The sequence below is a fragment of the Pan troglodytes genome, chromosome X (assembly GCF_028858775.2).
Source record: "Pan troglodytes isolate AG18354 chromosome X, NHGRI_mPanTro3-v2.0_pri, whole genome shotgun sequence".
NCBI lineage: Eukaryota > Metazoa > Chordata > Mammalia > Primates > Hominidae > Pan > Pan troglodytes.
The window spans coordinates 48,316,892-48,337,913 of record NC_072421.2 but is presented as its reverse complement, the minus strand read 5'-3'; the positions used below and the strand labels follow the sequence as shown (position 1 = coordinate 48,337,913).

Below are 21,022 nucleotides of genomic sequence, written 5' to 3'. Positions count from 1 at the left end.
ATTCAAACATCTAATATAGATTTATAATAAAACAGGAAAAATGGCTTGCCAAATTAAAGTGCTATGAGCTATTACATTCAAGAGGTTATCTTGATTTTATTTTATTTTTTGAGGTGGAGTCTCGCTCTGTCGCCCAGGCTGGAGTGCAGTGGCATGATCTCAGCTCACTGCAACCTCCACTCCTGGGTTCAAGCAATTCTCCCTGCCTCAGCCTTCTGAGTAGCTGGAATTACAGGCGCCAGCCACCATGCCCGGCTAATTTTTGTGTTTTTAGTAGAGACGGGGTTTCACTATGTTGGCCAGGCTGGTCTTGAACTCCTGACCTCAGGTGATTCACCTGCCTCAGCCTCCCAAAGTGCTGGGATTACAGGCATTAATTATTAAATGTATCTGATGATAACTTGATTTACAGATAATGTTGATGACATTGACCCTTTGTTTAAAAAAAGAAACTGTAAATTTGACATAATTTCATTTGCAACTTCATTTTGTTTTTTATAAATGTTATTTATACAGAAAGTGGCTATTGACTTTCTATGTGACAAGTAGTTATAATTGGCAAGCAGTTTGAGTTTATACTCATGACATACTGAAAGCATCTCTTTGGGGTCAAGAAAGAATCCCTAGTGGATTTGGGATTCTAGAGGAGGTGTTATAATTAATTATTCAGAAAAATGCATGTATTTACCTCTTCAACCAAAAGAGCAGTAAAGAATAGGGATAATATATTTTAATGTAAATTTGGAAGAAGGATAAAATCACCCACAGTTACTCTCCCTATTATTTTCACTGGGTCAAGTTTTAATCTTTTGGCTTCATGAGTTCCACTCCCTTTGATGATATATGTTGTATATTTTTAGTTGTAAAGCAGTAATCTTTAACTGTAGCATTCCTCTAATTATAAACAGTGAAAAATCAAAATCAGTCCAGAGTTCTTTTGTTGACTTAATTCCTGATCAGTATAGACAGGACTATATATATTTAATCAGAGAATTACATTATATCTGAAGATGGAACTCAGGAGAATGCACCAAGACTTTGAATTGTATTTACATTCACTGTCAGTAAAGACCTGGCTATGCTTTGAGAAATCAGGATCTCCTAGGTCATTGCTTCGCAGCTGTAATTACTGAAATCCTCCTCATAGGAGATAAAGTACGAGGGGTAGAGTCCAAGATGTCAACTTGTAATTTCTTTGAAGTCATATGTTTTATCTTTAAAATTATTCTTATTTTACCTGTGAATATATACAACAGGACTTTTTAAGATTAAAAATTTTTTAAACCTCTATGTCTGAAAAAAAAAATGACACTCCTGGAAGATGGCTAGGGTTCCCCAGTTTGAGAAGCAGTGGCCATGGTGAAAAATAGTTTTTGAAAACATCAGATTATAAAATCAAGATAGGCCAATTTTTAATCTTTTTAATTTTCTGGTAGATATATATAAAATAAGAAACTTTCATCATAGTGCTTCAGTTTCATCTCACAAGTTCTTTTTTTTTTTTTTTTTTTTTTTTAGATGGAGTCTCACTTCATTGCCCAGCCTGGAGTGCAGTGGTGCCATCTTGGCTCACTGCAACCTCTGCCTCCTGGGTTCAAGTGATTCTCCTGTCTCAGCCTCTCGAGCAGCTGGGATTACAGGCACCCGCCACCACGTCCAGCTAATTTTTGTATTTCTTTTTTTGGAGTTGATTTTTTTTAAATTTTATTATTATTATACTTTAAGTTTTAGGGTACATGTGCACAACATGCAGGTTTGTTACATAGGTATACATGTGCCATGTTGGTGTGCTACACCCATTAACTCGTCATTTAGCATTAGGTATATCGGCTAATGCTATCCCTCCCTCCTCCCCCCACCCCACAACAGTCCCTGGTGTGTGATGTTCCCCTTCCTGTGTCCATGTGTTCTCATTGTTCAACTCCCACCTATGAGTGAGAACATGCGGTGTTTGGTTTTTTGTCCTTGCGATAGTTTACTGAGAATGATGGTTTCCAGCTTCATCCATGTCCCTACAAAGGACATGAACTCATCATTTTTTATGGCTGCATAGTATTCCATGGTGTATATGTGCCACATTTTCTTAATCCAGTCTATCGTTGTTGGACATTTGGGTTGGTTCCAAGTCTTTGCTATTGTGAATAGTGCTGCAATAAACATACGTGTGCATGTGTCTTCATAGCAGCATGATTTATAATCCTTTGGGTATATACCCAGTAATGGGATGGCTGGGTCAAATGGTATTTCTAGTTCTAGATCCCTGAGGAATCACCGCACTGACTTCCACAATGGTTGAACTAGTTTACAGTCCCACCAACAGTGTAAAAGTGTTCCTATTTCTCCATATCTTCTCCAGCACCTGTTGTTTCCTGACTTTTTAATGATTGCCATTCTAACTGGTGTGAGATGGTATCTCATTGTGGTTTTGATTTGCATTTCTCTGATGGCCAGTGATGATGAGCATTTTTTCATGTGTTTTTTGGCTGCATAAATGTCTTCTTTTGAGAAGTGTCTGTTCATATCCTTTGCCCACTTTTTGATGGGGTTGTTTGTTTTTTTCTTGTAAATTTGTTTGAGTTCATTGTAGATTCTGGATATTAGCCCTTTGTCAGATGAGTAGGTTGCAAAAATTTTCTCCCATTTTGTAGGTTGCCTGTTCACTCATGGTAGTTTCTTTTGCTGTGCAGAAGCTCTTTAGTTTAATTAGATCCCATTTGTCAATTTTGGCTTTTGTTGTTGCCATTGCTTTTGGTGTTTTAGACATGAAGTCCTTGCCCGTGCCTATGTCCTGAATGGTATTGCCTAGGTTTTCTTCTAGGGATTTTATGGTTTTAGGTCTAACATTTAAGTCTTCAATCCATCTTGAATTAATTTTTGTATAAGGTGTAAGGAAGGGATCCAGTTTCAGCTTTCAACATATGGCTAGCCAGTTTTCCCAGCACCATTTATTAAATAGGGAATCCTTTCCCCATTGCTTGTTTTTCTCAGGTTTGTCAAAGATCAGATAGTTGTAGATATGCGGCATTATTTCTGAGGGCTCTGTTCTGTTCCATTGGTCTATATCTCTGTTTTGGTACCAGTACCATGCTGTTTTGGTTACTGTAGCCTTGTAGTATAGTTTGAAGTCAGGTAGCATGATGCCTCCAGCTTTGTTCTTTTGGCTTAGGATTGACTTGGCGATGCAGGCTCTTTTTTGGTTCCATATGAACTTTAAAGTGGTTTTTTCCAATTCTGTGAAGAAAGTCATTGGTAGCTTGATGGGGATGGCATTGAATCTATAAATTACCTTGGGCAGTATGGCCATTTTCACGATATTGATTCTTCCCACCCATGAGCATGGAATGTTCTTCCATTTGTTTGTATCCTCTTTTATTTCATTGAGCAGTGGTTTGTAGTTCTCCTTGAAGAGGTCCTTCACATCCCTTGTAAGTTGGATTCCTAGGTATTTTATTCTCTTTGAAGCAATTGTGAATGGGAGTTCACTCATGATTTGGCTCTCTGTTTGTCTGTTATTGGTGTATAAGAATGCTTGTGATTTTTGTACATTGATTTTGTATCTTGAGACTTTGCTGAAGTTGCTTATCAGCTTAAGGAGATTTTGGGCTGAGACAATGGGGTTTTCTAGATATACAATCATGTCATCTGCAAACAGGGACAATTTGACTTCCTCTTTTCCTAATTGAATACCCTTTATTTCCTTCTCCTGCCTAATTGCCCTGGCCAGAACTTCCAACACTATGTTGGATAGGAGTGGTGAGAGAGGGCATCCCTGTCTTGTGCCAGTTTTGAAAGGGAATGCTTCCAGTTTTTGCCCATTCAGTATGATATTGGCTGTGGGTTTGTCATAGATAGCTCTTATTATTTTGAGATACGTCCCATCAATACCTAATTTATTGAGAGTTCTTAGCATTAAGGGTTGTTGAATTTTGTCAAAGGCCTTTTCTGCATCTATTGAGATAATCATGTGGTTTTTGTCTTTGGTTCTGTTTATATGCTGGATTACATTTATTGATTTGCGTTAATTTTTATATTTTTAGTAGAGATGGGGTTCACCACGTTGGCCAGGCTGGTCTCAAACTCCTGGCCTTAGGTGATCCACCCGCCTCGGCCTCCCAAAGTGCTGATTACAGGTGTGAGCCACTGCGCCCGGCCCCACAAGTTCTGATGTGTCAATTTTCACTATCACTTCACTCAATACATTTTCATTGTGATATCTTTTTTGACTTATGGGATATTTGGATGTGTGTTGCTTACTTTTCAAACATTTAGATATTTTTTAGTTGTTTTTCTATTCAGAGTTTTAATTTAACAGTGGTTAGAGAACATACAGTCTATGACTTCAATCCTTTGAAATTTGATGCAAACAGCTTTATATCCCAAAATAGTCTACTCTGGTGAATGTGCCATGTATACTTGAAAAGAATGTGTATTCTGTAGTTGTTGGATGTAGTAACCTATGTATGTCGATTACATCATATTGGTTTATCATGTTCTAGTCTTCTACCTCTTTAGGGATTCTTTTGTGTGCTTGTTACAACAGTTAGAGAAATAGGTGTGTTAAAATCTCCAACTATGATTGTGCATTTTGTCTACTTCTCCTTTTAATACTGTCAGTGTTTACTATATATTTTGAGGCTATGTTATTAAGTACATAGAAAATTAGGTTTATATATATATATTCTTGTTGAATTGAAATTTTATCAACTTCAGAGAAAGAGAGTACATTGGCGAAGATACAAGACATTAAAGTGACAATACAGAAGTATTAATGAAAAAAACTTATGTCGAAATATTGACATCTTAGATGGAATACACGAACTTCTTGAAGGAACAAATTATTAAAACAAGAAGAAATAAAAAATCTGAATATTCCTATATTAAAGAAACTGAATTTGAAATTAAAGACAGTCCCACAAAGAAAACTTCAGATGACCCAGATGAGTTCACTGGTGAATTTTATCACATATTTAAGAAAAAGAAATTTAAAGTAATCTTATACAAAATCACAAGAGACGTGAACACTGAAAAATTCTAGCAAATATAGCAAGTTTACACAAACTCTTTCAGAAAACAGAGCAGGCATGAAATTTCCAAACTAATTTTATGAAGCTAGAATTAACATGATACCAAAATCAAAGATATTATAAGGGAACCCCCCCCCCACAAAACTAAAGACCAATCTCTCTCAAAGACATGGAGATTAAGATCCTTACCAAATATTAGCGAATCAAACCAAGAAATACATAAAAAGATAATACACCATGATGAAGTAAGGTTTATCTCAGGAATGTAAGTTTAGTTTGACATCTAAAAATCAGTAAAAATTCACCATATTAGTAGGATAAAATGCACTTTTCAATAAATACATAAAAAGCATTTGGCATTTAGAAAATTCAACATCAATTCATGTTTAAGACTCTCATCAAACTAGGAATAGAAAGAAATTGCCACAAATTAATAAAGAGCATCTAAGAAAAATCACAGCTAATACACCTAATGGTGAAAGACTGAAAGTTTTTGCCTTCAGATTGGGAACAAGATAAAATAAAAATAAACAGCATATAGACCAAAAAGGAAATGACAGAAAGGCATGATAATGTTTGCAGAAAGTTTTATGGTATTTATTCACAAAAAGACCCACTAGAATTAATAAGCAAAATGTAGCAAAGTCTCGGAATACAAGGTCAATGTACAAGAATCAATGGTAAGAGTTCTACTTCCAGTATGGAGAAGTAAGCTTCTGAAAAAGACCCTTCTACAGATAGTAAATGTAATCTCTAGAAAAACAAACAAAAATAAAAAAACAAACAAAAGCAGGCAGATTTTGTAGGGGGGTCAAAAGTTAGAGGAAGTGACTAGCATGTAGTGAGTTCCCCTTTTCTCGGGTTTCTGTTGAGAGTAGCTGCACTCCTAGCAGCAATGTGGAGCAGCTAAAATTCTCATAAAAGCTTGTAATCCTTTTGCGAGAGGAATCAGGGGAAGAAGGCCTGGGTACCCGGGGCCACTAGAGATTAAGGGGGCAACTCAAAAAGAAAGAATCAAAAAAAGCAAATTCCTAATTCTGTGTATAAAATCTGCCTAAGTCTCTGGCTGACCCCTCAACTTTGCATGGGTAGAGCAAAATTAAAGCAGGGCTGAAGTGCACCTGAGTTGCCACTCGCCTTAGGTGAGACAGCATTTCCAGTGTCAATCTAACCTAGTTAATTGCCTGCTGTGATAAGAACACTGACATTCTTCAGAACAATATAACAGAATACCATGTTACCATAAACATTGATAATGTTCAGGACGCAATCCAAATTACTCAAAATATGATGGAGCAGAAAAATGTTCTTTTGATCACTCTCCAGCATCTTCAGTAGCTAGTTTTAAAAATATGCTTTCCAGGGTTAACAATTTTTTAACTGTCTGGCAGGTTATTTCAATATAAACAATTCTATAATACTAGAACTTGAGTTAATTTTTGTATAGGATGTGAAGTATGGGTCAAAGTATGAATTTTTCCCCCAATACTGACATCCATTTGTTCCAGCACAATTTGAAAAGACTTTCATTTCTCCCTTCAAATTACATTGGCACCTTTGTCAAAAATCAGTTGTCTATATATTAATGGGTCTATTTTTAGTCTTTCCCTTCTGTTCCATTTATATATTAGTGTGTCTTTACACCAATAACATACTGTCCAGATTGCTATAGCTTTAAAGTAAATCTTAACATTTGGTAGTGTCAATCCTCCATACTTTTTCTTCTTCCTCAAGACTGTGTTGGTCATTCTAGGTCTTTTGCATATCCATATAAATTTTTAAATCTCTTTGACAGTTTTAACCCCCCCAAATTACAAATAATTGAATGAGCAAGTAGAAGACAAATTAGTAAGGCATTAGAAGATTTCAACAACATGGAACCAACCTGAGTTATAGATTATAGAACACTGTACCCATCAACAACTGAACATACATTCTTTGCAGGGACACACAAAACATTCCCCTAGGTAGACCATATGCTGAAATCATAAAGGGTATGCTCTCAGACCACAACAGGATTAAATTGGACAACATAGAGGAAATAGACAAAATTCCTTGAAAAGTACAACTTACTATGTCTGGCAAAAGATGAAACAAAAAATCTGAATAGCTCTACGTCTATTTAAAATATTAAGTTTGTCATTAAATCCTTCCTGTCAAGAAAACTCTAGGTCCAAATGGCTTTCTTGGTTAATTCCATGAAACATTAAAAGAAATAATAATCTCACACAAAGTATTTCAGAAAATAGAGAAGGGAACACTTCATAACTCATTTTAGTAGCCAGTATAACCATAATATCAAAACATGACAAAGACATTGAAAAAAAAGAAAACCATGAACCAAATCACTCATGAAAAACGCAAACTTTTAAGTCAAATATCAGTAACTAGAGTCCAACAATATATAATAAAGCTAATACGTCATAATCAACTAGTATTTATCTCAGAAATACAAGGTTAATTCAACATTTAAAAATCAATGAATTCACCATAATAACAGAACAAAAAATGCTCATATATATAATATCACTCCAATAGATGCAGAAAAAGCATTTGACAAAATTCAACACTCAATCATGATTTAAAAAAAAAAAAAACTATGAAACAAGCTAGGATTAGAAAGGAACTTACACAGCCTGTTAAAGGGCAGGTACAGAAAACCTACAGCTAATATCATAACTTAATGGTGAAAGACTGAAGTTTTTGCCCACAATATCAGAACCAAGACAAACATGCCCACACTCACCCCTTCCATTCAACACTGAACTGAAAGTCTTAGACAGTAAAATAATGAAAAGAAATTAAAACATGAGTTTGGAAAGGAAGATGTAAAAGTGTCCCTATTTTTAGGTGATAATGATTACTTATATGAAAAATCCTGAGGAACTTACAAGAAAACTAATAGGTAGATTTAGTAGTGCCTCAGGATACAAAGTTAATGCACAAAAATCAATCACTAGCAACTTATACTAGCAATAAACAATCTAAAAATAAAATTTAAAAAACTTTATATTAACAATGAAAATCAAAAAATAAAACTAAAACAATGCCATGTAAAACAGAATCAAAAACATCAAGTACTTAGGGATAAACTTAATGAAGGTTTCCTATGACCTCTATGCTGAAAACTATACAATTCTGCTAAATGAAATTAAAGAACTAAATAATTGCAGAAATATGCCATGTTCATGGGTTAGAAGGCTCAATATTGTTAAGATGTCAGTTCTCCTAAAATTGATCTACAGAGTTAACTGAACTCCAAACAAAATCCCAGTAGGCTTTTTTGTAAAAATTACAAACTGATTATAAAATGTATATGAAAATGCAAATGACCTAGAAGAGCAAAGTAATTTTTAAAAAGCAAAGTTGAAGGACTTATACTACCTGATTGAAGATTTACTGTAAAAACTACAGTAATAAAGATAGTATGGGTTTGCTAAAAGGATAACGTATTAACTATATTTTCTTATTTTCTGTATCCTTGATGTTCTGGCATCTGGGGCTTAACTGATCCTGGAGAGACTGCCCCCTCCCAGTGATAGCTAATTCTAGAGATTAGGAAATAACTTGACCTTGAGGATGCCTTTCATATGCAAAGCAGCCAATACACAGCCCATACCCACAACTGCCTCTTTTATTGAGCTCTCACAGGTTGAGCCACTATCCCCCTGCTCTAATCACCCCAGGGCCAGGTACCAAGCAACTGGGGAGAGTCCCTATACCCTAGAGCCCAGTGGAATTATCCAAACTAGCCAATCTTAAATCTGCCTAGCCTTCTGACCTTGCCTAGTCCATTCCTTCCCACAAAACCTAAATAAAGGCTCTGGCCCATGCTTTCCCCTCACTCCTTCTAGATCCCAACTGACCTTGGTGCTTCCACATGTGTGGTATGCATGGCCCTGTATGGTGTGGTATGCCCCCGCCTCTTGGGAATTATAACAAACTGTCTTTCCAATGGCAGTTGTCTCCTGATCTGTTGGCTTCATCGAACCTAAATAATAATAAAACCTATCTTTTAAAGCAGACAGACAAATAGATTAATTGAACAGAAATGAGAGACCAGATACAGGCTCATACACATAAAGTCAATTGATTTTGATAAACATACCAAGGAAATTCAATAGGAAAAAGAAAGCCCCTTCAACAAATGTTTCTGGAACAATTAGATATCAGTATTGAAAAATGAATCACAGACCTAACTGGAAAAGTTAAAATGATAAAACTTATAGAAGAAAGTATGAGAAAATCTTTGTGCCTTGTGGTAGGCAAAGATTTCTTAAACAGATCGCAAAAGGTACTAACAATAAAACAGATGATAAATTGGACTTCATCAAAATTAAAATGTTTGCTCTTTGATGGGCACCAAAAAGAAAATGAAATTTCAAGCCACAGATTGGAACAAAATATTAGCAATACATATATCTGGCAAAGGAGTTGTATCCAGTAAATATATTAAAACTCACTAATAAGAAGACAAACAACCTGATTAAAAAATGAGAAAGATATCTGAGTAGATATTTCACACCAAAAAATGTACAAATGGTCAATAAGCACATAAAAAGATGCTTAACATCATTATTCTCATAAGAGAAATGCAACTTTAAATTATAATATCCGCTACAATAGCAAAAATAAAAGAGTTTGATGATAACAAGTGTTGACGAGGATGTAGAGCAAGAGGAATCCTTATGTATTGCTGCTGGGAATGTAAAGTGGTACAGCCAATTTGGAATACAGTTTGGCAATTTCTTACAAAGGTAAGTATACACTTATTATATGACCTAGCAGTTCCAATCTTAGGTATTTACCCAAGAAAAATGTAAACGTATGTTCACACAAAGACATACGAGAATGTTCACTGCAGCTTCATTCATAATAACCAAATATTAACCACCTATCCATCAATAGGTGTAGAGATTAATGAATAGTAATATATTCATTCCATGAAATACTATTTGTCATTCAAAAGGAATAAACCAGAGATATACTTAATAACATGGATGAATTGCAAAATGATTATGCTGAACAAATGAAGCCAGACCCAAAAGAGTATGTAAGGTATTATTCCATTTATATAAAACCCTAATAAAGACAGATCTAATCTAGAGTGACAAAAAGCATGTCAGTAGTTGCCTGGGGCTGTGTGTACTGACTGCAAGGGGCATGAGGGAGCATTCTGTGTGAAGGAATGGTATATATCACAATAGGGGTGGTGGTTACACTGGTGTATATCTTTATCAAAACTCATCAAACTGTCCACTTAAAATAAATACATTTCATTTTGTGTAAATTCTACCTTAATAAAATGGATTTTAAAAGAAGAAATGCTAAGTGATAGTGACCATAAAGTCAGAAGATGGGAGAGAGGTACTAGGCCATGGGAAGGTGGAGAGGAGTGAGGAATCTGAAGGTGATACTTACAAAGGCAACAGGAGGTGAGGCTGGTTGTAGATGAGAGTTTGTTGGTACCTTAGAGTGAGAAGGTGAGAACAAAAGAAAGAATAAAGTGCAAGAGTGCTAGGAAGAACAGAAGTGAGGCAACCAACGGATTTTCAAAAAGTCAAATCCAGTAAAACTGAAATGTATGTGATAAGAGTCTAAGACTCTGGGGTGTGGTTTAAGGAATTACACATAAAAATGGGACTGAAGGAAGGAAAGAATATCCAAGAAAGCAAGACCGCTAGTGAGGAAGACTGGCATGTGATCCAGAGTATAGGAATTGGGGCAATTCTCCTGGAAGAAAGCCAAGCAAAGAAGACAGGTGATAACAGTAAGAGAAATAAAAGGAGAGAACAATTTGGCACCCGAGAGGCCAATGCTACCTATCCTCAAGCAATTTATAAAGTTTCCAACTTTTAAGCAATAACAGCATTTTAAAGGCATCGGTCTTCCTTAGGGAAAAAAAAAATTACTTCGTGTCCCCATCTGCCTGGGTCACACCCACTCACCTGAACAGCTCTGATGTGGGGCTTCCCCTTCCAATGTCCATGGCCCCTCTCCTTGCTCCAACTTGAAGATGACCTCTGGTTTAGGAACTTCGAACCCTGTTAACAGGACACGATAGAGAATTGGGTCCAGCAAATTGCTTTCCATTTGTTCTTTGGAGAAGTAACCACATTTCATTGGGAACTGAGTAATAATCACAGAGGTGAAAAGGGACTGAAGAATCTCAGACAAATCAAGGAGGACATCATCATAGGGTTCTAATGTCCCAGATAGCTCAGTGGTGGTGAAGGGAAACACAACGAGGCTCTATGTTGGTGTCCTAAGGCTGCTATAACACAGTACCAAAACCTGGTGGCTTACAACAACAGAAATTTATTGTCTCTTATGTCTAAAGGCTGGAAATCCAAAATCAAGGTGTCAGCAGGGTCATGCTCTCTCTGATGGATCTAGGAGAGAACCCTTTCAGCATCTTCTAGCTTCTAGTGTTTGTTGGCACTCTTTGGCATTCCTTGGCTTGTGAATACATCACCCCAGTGACATGTCTGTCTTCTACCTGCGTATCTTCTTATTGTCTTCCCTCTACGCATGCTTGTAGCAGCAATACCCCAATTTCTGCCTTCATCTTCATATGGCATTCCCCCGTGTCCAAATTTCCCCTTTTTATAAGGACATCAGTCAGATTAGAGTAGGGCCCACCCTAATGACCTCACTTTAACTTGATTACCTCTGCAAAGACTCTATTTCCAAATATGGTCACATTCTGAAGTATCGAGGGGTAGGATTTCCACATAGTTTTGGGGGAAGACAAAATTCTACCCACAAGAGTCTGCCCTCTAGTCCCCCAAAATTCATTTCCTTCTCACATGCACAATACATTCACCCCATCCCAACATCCTCCAAAGCCTTAGTCATTCTAACATCAACTTGTAAGTCAAAAATCACATCTCGACATCGTCAACTAAAAGTCTCAAATCTCATCATCTAATTCATCCAAATAAGTTATGGATGAGAGAGGATATAATTCATCCTGGGGAAAAATTCCTCTCTATCTGTGAACCTATGAAACCAGACCACAAGTTATCTGCTTCCAAAATACAATGGTGGGACAGGTATAGGATAGATATTCCCATTCCAAAATGGAGAAACTGGAATGAAAAAAGAGATAATGGGACCCAAGTCTGAAACCTAGCAGGGAAAATTCAATTAGATTTTAAGGCTTGTGAATAATCTCATTGTCTCCATGATCTGTCCTCTGAGCCCACTGGGTGGCAGGTAGCCCTGGGCCAGGAATGACACCCCTATTACCCCTAATGGTCCACTAGCAAAATTTTTGCTACCTGTCTCTGTGACCTTATGCTCTGCTGTTCTAGAGGTCTTAATTCCAAAGGGAGAAATACTTCCACCAGGAGACACACAATGATTCCACTAAACTAAAAGTGAAAACTCCCACCCGACCACTTCGGGTCCCTCATGCTCCTGAATCAACTGGCAAACAAGGGAGCTATGGTTTTGGCTGGGGTAACTGATCATGATTACCAAGGGGAATCCTTGCATTGCCTAATTTTAGCAAGATTCCTGTTAAGTCAGTTTAGCTAGAATCTCCCAGCCTCAATATTTGATCACCCTCGATATCTGATCAAATTCCTCATCTTCTACTATCCCCCACATAATATTTGATCACCCTCACCTGCCTTCAGCAAGAATCTTGTCAGGTCAGTTTAGTAACAATCCCCCTTTACCCCTGATGTTTCCTCTCATTAGTCATTTTCCATCGACTGGCCCCACTCTGCTCCTGGGCTATATTTATAAATCCCCACTTGTCCACGTTGTATTTGGAATTGAGCCCAGTTCTATACCGAAGTATCTTTTCCCCTATTGTAATAGTTCTGAATAAAATCTATTTTCACTGCTTTAACTATTGTCCAGCTCTGGTTTTCTTTGACAGTTTTGGTGCCACAACTCGGATAAGATCAGATTGATCACTGGACCCCAGACTTCTCACTCAGAATCTGAAGTATGCACCTTCGAAGCCTTTGTCTTCACTCCTGACTGATTGGGGACCCATTGATGAGTCCAACTCCTGAGCCTCTGGATGACAGTCCACTGAAGCACAGTAAGGACAGATTTTGATTTTTTTTTTTTTTTTTGAGACAGAGTTTCACTCTGTCACCCAGGCTGGAGTGCAGTGGTACCATCTCAGCTCACTGCAACTTCTGCCTCCTGGGTTCAAGTGATTCTCATGCTAGAAGGTAGGTTAAAGTTCCAGGTAAGCAGCTGTTTATAAGAAAATAAGTTAGAGTCTCATGCAAGGAAAGGCTGGGTTAGTCTCCTAGGTTTCTCTCTTTGTAAGAGGCTGGGTTCTGTAAGGAACAGAAGCTGGGTCAGAGTCCCAAGTTTCTCTATTTATAACCATAAAAGTACTATTAGTTAAAAAACATGGGAACTTCTCAGTCTACCAAAATATCCCTTTTTGAACCCCTGCTGGCTATATGCTCCACCAACTCTACCTGTTTCCTGTCTTGTTGGCATGATTTTACTAAGGATAATTTGGAACTTCAGGGGTTTCCTTGGGAAACTTTACATCTCCCCCAACTGTCTCCTCCAAAACCTCTCCCTTCCCATTGCTTCTGCTCCTCCTTCTTCCTTTTACCACCTTTGATCTTCCCTTTAAGCTCTCTTGAATCCTCGCATAGGTCACTCTTCAAACCCCTACCTCTTCCACCCCTCTATCCATTCCTGCCAGACCTTTCCCTTCCTACTTCAGTCTCTTAACTCCCTACAGTCACTTGAACTTTGGGACCCCTCCTCCCATCAGGGGCTCTCAAGAGACTGAGGGAACCCTAAAAGCAACCATCTGAGACTAAAAAAGAAAAAAAAACTAATTGGAAATAGACTAGACATTGAACATTTAAATTCTTGAGTCTCCTTTGCCAGTAGAGGCAGCCCTTCTACCCTATCTGAGAAGGTTAACCCTACTTTGCCTGAAGCACTTTCAGTGGCTTCCCCTGAGGTACTTGCCTTGACAGGCACTGCCAATTCCCTTAAGAGCCTATGCTCACCACCCTTCTTTGCTTTTAGACATATAACTGGACTTAAGTCAAAGCAGGTCCCAAAAGGTGAAGTACAAAGAATGACCCATGAGGATGTGTGTACACCAAAAGAACGGCACGATTCATTTAATTTATGCAGACAAATCTAAAGACTATACATTGATGTGGATATCAAGGGTGTATGATAAAAGTGGAAGAAACAAAAAGTTGGATCAGGCTGAATTGATTGGTATGGGCCCACTAAGCAGAGATTCTGAATTTGATATTGCTGCTGGAGGGGTTAGAAAGGGCTCTAACAGTTTGGTTGGCTGGTTGGCTAAACATGGACCAAAAGGTGGCCTACACTAAATGAAGTTGAAATGCCAGAACTGCCTGGGTACTCTGCAGAGGAAGGTATCCAAAGAATTGGACTGTTGGAGGGGATTTATCATGTGATACCTACCTGTTCATCTACTCTGGGAGGGTCCAGAGGACACACCTGTCACCAATGTGAGAAACAAATTTTTAAGGGGAGCCCGAGCATCCTTGAAGATGTCCAAGTGCTCTTGTCTGTAGGCTGGAACTTACAGTGGGAACTGCAGCCACTGAGTAGGGAAACCTAAGTGCAATGGGGGTAGTTGGATCCTGGGGTGGCAGGGGTTAAAGGGAGGTACTTAATCGCCAAATGCAAGGTGAACATGGCTACCACAATGGACAGCAGAGTCAAAGCAACAATCAGAATAGTCTGATTCACAGAGACCTATGGCACTGGCTAGTTGATCATGGTGTCCTGAGAAAAGAAACAGATAGGCAGTCTACACAATAATAAGTTGATCTGTATAAGTAGAGGAGTTCTAGGTCAAGTGAACAAAACTCTAACTCGAATCATAAAAGCACAAAGTCACAGCTCTTCAATCAATTCCCAGACTTGAGCCTATTTACAGACTCAGACCCAGAACCCCTTGAATGAAGGGGAAGCCAGGTTCCCTTAGGGAAGGACCCTGGTACACTGCCAAAAACTTATACTATGAAATCTTTCTCCCAGTGTTCCCCAAAGGGACCTATGGCCTTTTATCAAGATAACTATGTATTGGGAAAAAAGAATAATCAGACATTTTGGGAATTACTGGACACTGGCTCTGAACTGCCACTAATTCCAGGAGACCCCAAACACCACTATGGTCCACCAGTCAGCGTAGGAGCTTACAAAGTGTAGTGGTTAATGGAGTTTTAGTTGAGGTCCATCTCACAGTGCATCCAGTGGGTCCCTGAACCTGTCCTGTGGTTATTTCCCCAGTTCCTGAATACATAATTGGAAGGACATATTCAGCAACTGGCAGAATCCCCATATTAGTTCCCTGACCTGTGGAATGAGGGCTCCTATGGTGGGAAAGGCCAAGTGAAGCCACTAGAGCTGCCTCTGCCTAGGAAAATAGTAAACCAAAAGCAATACCACATTCCTGGAGGGATTGCGGAAATCAGTGCTACCATCAGGGATATGAGGGATGCAGGGATGGTGATTCCCACCACATCCCCATTCACCTTGCCTATTTGGCCTGTGCAGAAAATAGATGGATTTTGAAGAGTGACAGATTACTGTAAACGTCACCAAGTGGTGACTCTAATTACACTTGCTCTTCAAGATGTGGTTTCATTGCTTGAGCAAATTAACACATTCCCTGGTACCCTATGCAGCTATTGATCTGGCAAATGTTTTTTTGTGATACTTGTTAGTAAAGACCACTAGAAGCAGTTTGTTTTTGGCTGGCAAGGCCAGCTATACACCTGTACTGTCCTACCTCAGAGGTGTATCAACTCTCCAGACCTATGTCATTATTTAGTCTGCAGGCATCTTGATCACCTTTCCCTTCCACAAGATATCACACTGGTCCATGACATTAATGAGATAATGCTGATTGGACCTAGTGAGCAAGAAGCAGCAACTACGCTAGACTTATGGGTAAGATATTTACATATCAGAGAGTGGGAAATAAATCTGAAAAAAAATTTAAGGGCCTTACACCTCAGGGAAATTTCTAGGGGTCCAGTGGTATAGAGCATGTCGGGATATCCCTTCTAAGGTGAAGCAAAAATTGTTGTATCTGGCCCCTCCTATAAGAAAAAGAGAAAAGGCACAATGCTTACTGGGCCTCTTTGGATTTTGGAGGTAACACATTCCTGATTTGGGTAAAGCTACTCTGGCCCATTTATCAAGTTATCCAAAAAGTAGCTAGCTTTCAGTGGGGACCAGAACAAGAGAAGACTCTACAACAGATCCAGGCTGCTGTGCAAGCTGCTCTGCTGCTTGGACCATATGATCCAGCAGATCCAATGGTGCTTGAAGTGACAATGGCAGACAGGGATGCTGTTTGGAGCCTTTGGCAATCCCCTATAGGTGAATCACAGTGCAGATCTTTAGGATTTGGGAGCAAAGTCCTGCCATCCTGTAGTAGTGGATAACTACTCTCTTTTTGAGAAATAATTTTTGGCTTGCTATTGGGCCAGAATTTACTCACCCACTGAATTTAAGCACACTAGTTAGTGGAGAAGAAACTTAACAAGGATTCCCTCAGTAACAGCAAGTGAACATGGAAGAGCCCAGTGCTAAACCTCTGCCCCACAGTGGGGGTGTTGGAAATGTGGCATAGAGAAGACCCACTCCCCACTGCTGCTTATAGCACCCAAGTCCTTCTGATTGAGGCCCAGCCTGATGATGGTATAAGGCCAGAAGCAGGCTCTGGTGCACTGGGCCTGGGCATTATTGGGGCCATGTTGCTTGAGAATGTACCCCAAAGTGGGTAGTAAACTCCATCTACTAAGGCTAAATACGTGCACAAAATTGATAGTCAACAAGAACCATAAGGAAAGGTTAAAAAGATATATATATTTGGTCTTCATCACCTGATATGGTTTGGATCTTTGTCCCCTATAAATCTCATGTCAAATTGTAATCCCCAGTGTTGGAGATGGGGCCTGGTGGGAGGTGACTGGATCATGGTGGCGGATTTCTCAGGAATGGTTTAGCACCATCCCCTTGGTGCTGTTCTCATGAAAGTGAGTGAGTTCTCGTGAGATCTGGTTGTTTAAAGGTATGCAGCATCTCCCCCTCACTCTTGTTCTTGCTCCCACCATGTAATATGCTTGCTTCCCCTTTGCCTTCTGCCATGATTGGAAGCTTCCTGAGGCTTCCTCAGAAGCAGGAGCCACTATGCTTCCTTTACAGCCTGCAGAACCGTGAGCGAATTAAACCTCTTTTCTTTATAAATTACCCAGTCTCAGGCATTTCTTTATAGCAATGTGAGAACAAACGGACTAATACATGGTGTAACTAATACATGGTGTAACCTCAGATCAGACATGATAACCCTGCAACCTTGGCCCTGCCCCCTCAGCCCTGAAAACAGATGGCACTGTTCTCTGAAACTAAGGAGGCAATGGGTCCCCCCATCTCCCCAGCCTGTGCCTTCAGGGCCTGTGGTGGCAGCTGCAGCCCTACTAGCTTCTGAACTATCCTCAAAGTCATTCTTCCCTTTTCTTGAAGGATGACACATGTTCACAGTCAAAATAGCTTTATCATCACATTTCCTGCTTATAGAATCCCAGAAGTCCAACAGCCTTCCTTCATTTTCTCCTGTCTCTGTCCCCTTCAGTCCAACCTGGAAGCATTTCTAGTGAGACAGTTGATTGGATCCACAAGTCACACACCTAATCTCTTTAGTAATCGGTTGTCCAGACACACCCTTGGTGTTCTTTCCAGAGTACACTTTCTGAATTTTTGCCATATGGATAGGCTGAAAATTTTCCACATCTTCAAGTTCTGGTACCTTTTTCCTAACAATTCTTTCTTCAATTTATCTCTTTCTTCTCACATTTTACATAAGCAGCACAGAGAAACCAGGCTGTGCTTTCAACACTGCTTGGAAATCTCCTCAGCTAAATATTCAGGTTCATCACATACAAGTTCTACTTTTCACCCAACAGAACGCAATTCAGCCATGTTCTCCAGTACTTTATAACAAGGATCGCTTTTCTTCCAGTTTGCAATAATATGTTCCTTATTTCTATCTGAGATCTCACTAAAAGTACCTTTAACATTCATGTTTCTACCAATAGTCTCGTTAACGCAATCTAGGCTTTTTCTGTCAAGCATATCAAAACCTAGCCCCTAGCTCCAGCCTCTACCCGTTACCCAATTCCAAAGCCACTTTCACATTTTTAAGGTATTTATCACAGCCACACCCCATTTCCAAGTGTAAAACTCTGTATTAGTTTCCTAGGGCTGTTATAACAAAGTACCACAAACTAGGGGGCTCAAAACAAGAGAAATTTATTGTCTCACAGTTCTGGAGGCCAGAACTCCAAAACCAAGGTGTTAGCAGGGCCATACTCTCTTTGAAGGTGCTAGGGAAGGAACTGTTCCAGGCCTCTCTTAGCTTCTGGTGGCCTCAAGTGTTTCTTGGCTTACAGATGTATCATTCTAGTCACATTCCATCTTCTCCCTGTGTATCTTCATATTGTCTTCCCTCTGTGTGTGTGTTTGTGTGTGTGTGTGCGTGCGTATGTGTATATGTGTCTGTGTCCAGTTTTCTCCTTTTTATAAGGACACCAATTATATTAGATTAAAGCCCACCCTAATGATCTCATTTTAGCTTGATTACTTCTGTAAAGACTCTATTTCCAAATAAGGCCACATTCTGGGGGGCTGGGGTATTAGGACTTCAACATATTTTATTTGGGGGACACAATTTAACCCATAACAGGCTCCTCACAACTTCACAGGATGGTTGTCCTTACCCACTGAGAGCAGGTGGCTGTAGTTCTCCAACATTACATCCTGGTACAGGCGTCTTTGAGTAGAGTCCAGTTGCTGCCACTCCTCTCTACTGAAGTCCACAGTCACATCCTCAAATGACACTGATACCTGTAACAACACAATCTTGTTCAAGGCAACATGATCAGCACTGGAGGATGGAGAGAAAACAGATAGGAAGCTCTTTTTGATACTTTTTCATCATAATATACGATATGGTATGCCCATTAAATACTTAGTTTATATATATACACATATGTAATATTGTGTAGAATATAAAAATCTAATCATAAATTTCTGCTATTTATTATATATGACATTTACTCTTCCATTTATTAAAAATTATAATTTTTAGTAAGGATTTGACCTTGATCCTATTTTGTTGCTCATTTTTATGAGAAATTTGTGCTCTATAACTTGTAGAAGGAAGCACATATATCCCTTCCATCCCAATTTTTAAAAATTTCACATAGCTCCCTCTCCTGTTGCTTTCATTTACTCTTCAAAAATATGGCCTCTTTCTCTTGATGCCCTTTTATTGCTCATTTCTAATTTAATTCCATCATGGTCAGAAAGTATACTCTGTATGATTTCAACATATGGTCTATCTAGGATAATGGTCCATGTCTCCCTGAAAAGAATATATATTTGGCTATTGATGGCTGTATTGTTCTGTAATGTATAAATCAAGTTGGTTGAGTGTTGTTGAAATTTCCTGTTGCATCACTGATTTGTTTTCTACTTGTTTAATCACTTATTTGTCAAGATTTTGGTAAAAACTGACAAATGTTAAAGTTTATATTGCTATGCGAAGGACCCAGAATAGCCAAAAGCAAGAAAAAGTATGAAGGATTTATACCCCCTAATGTTAAGATTTACTGTAAAGCTACAGTAATACAGGCAGTATGGGACGATGTATGCACAGACAGATATATCATTAGAACAGAATAAAGTCCAGAAACAGACCCACACATGTACGGACAATTGTTTTTTGACAAAAGTGCCAATGTGATTCAATGGGCGAAAGTGAAGTCTTTTCAACAAATTGTGTTGGAAGAGATAGATATCAGTATTAGGAAAAAAGCATAAACCTTGACCCACCCCTCACACCATATACAAAAATTAACAAAAATTAAGTTTCAGTATGACTGCATTGCTTTTATCAGACCAACCTTCATACACATAACAACTATAAACTCTGAACAAAAAATATTTTAAAAACTATCTAAAGATACTAAGGAGCAACCCAAGTCAGGCATCTATGGGAGGAGAGCTGACACTTAGAAGAGAGGCTGGCACTTTAGCTTGTGAATAGGCCCAGTCAGTGCCACGTGGGATAACTAAAATTCCAAGAGAAGTGGTACATGCCTGTGGTCCCGGCTACTTGGGAGGCTGAGGCAGGAAGACTGATTAAACCTGAGAGGTCAAGGCTCAGTGAGCTATGATTGTGCCACTGCACTCCAGCCTGGGTGACAGAGTGAGACCCTGTCTCAAAAAAAAAAAAAAAAAAAAGAGAGAGAGAGAGAAAAGAAAAGAAAACCACCAGTGTTATTGACTTGAAGAATTGAAGGGGAGTTCTGCAGTCATCACTACCATTGGAAAATCAAGGGGGAATCCAGAAAGGCATTGAAAGAGAGAAGGGTACCTAAATTCTGTGAATGAACTCTGCCCAGATCTCTGATTGACCAGCTGAATGAACTGGAATTTGAGCTACCACATACCACGGAGAAAACATTTCCTAGTTTGAGTCTAGCCAAGTTAAGTGCTCCCTACACAAAGCAAAACAAAAAAATCAACAATAGTCAGAGGAATTAAACAGAATCAAGCATCTCTAATATATGTTTCACAACAAAGATACAATCCAAAACAACTCAACAGAGAAAGAGACAGAAAGATGTGGAGAGAAAGGGAAGAGGCTCAAGAGAAAATGCACTCAGAGACTGACCTGAGGTGATCCAGACGCTAGAATTAGCAGAAAAGCACTTTAAATCAGTTAGTTATAATTATGCTCAAAAACATACAAATATGTTCATAATGAATGATTAAATAGGATAGGCCAACTAAGAAATATAAACTATTTAAAAAAACTGAAAAATACAATCTGAAACTAAAAAGTTCACTGGATGGGCTTGACAGAAGAATAGAGGTAACTGAAGAAAGAGGTAATTAACTTAAACATAGACCAACAGAAATTATCCAATCTGAAAAGCAGA

At 38.7% G+C, this 21,022-nt stretch overlaps 1 protein-coding gene across 6 annotated transcripts in view; it reads right to left on the bottom strand.

Moving 5' to 3' along the window:
• ZNF81 (zinc finger protein 81) overlaps positions 1 to 21,022 on the bottom strand; it is a 92,962-nt gene that overhangs the window by 15,279 nt on the left and 56,661 nt on the right. For all 6 annotated transcript variants that reach the window (XM_054676803.2, XM_521042.7, XM_054676802.2 and 3 more), the window contains 2 exons: positions 18,794 to 18,920; positions 10,973 to 11,068 (listed from right to left, as the gene is read on the bottom strand). In XM_054676803.2, coding sequence (XP_054532778.1) covers positions 10,973 to 11,068; positions 18,794 to 18,920 — 223 coding nt within the window. The remainder of the gene's footprint in view (positions 1 to 10,972; positions 11,069 to 18,793; positions 18,921 to 21,022) is intronic.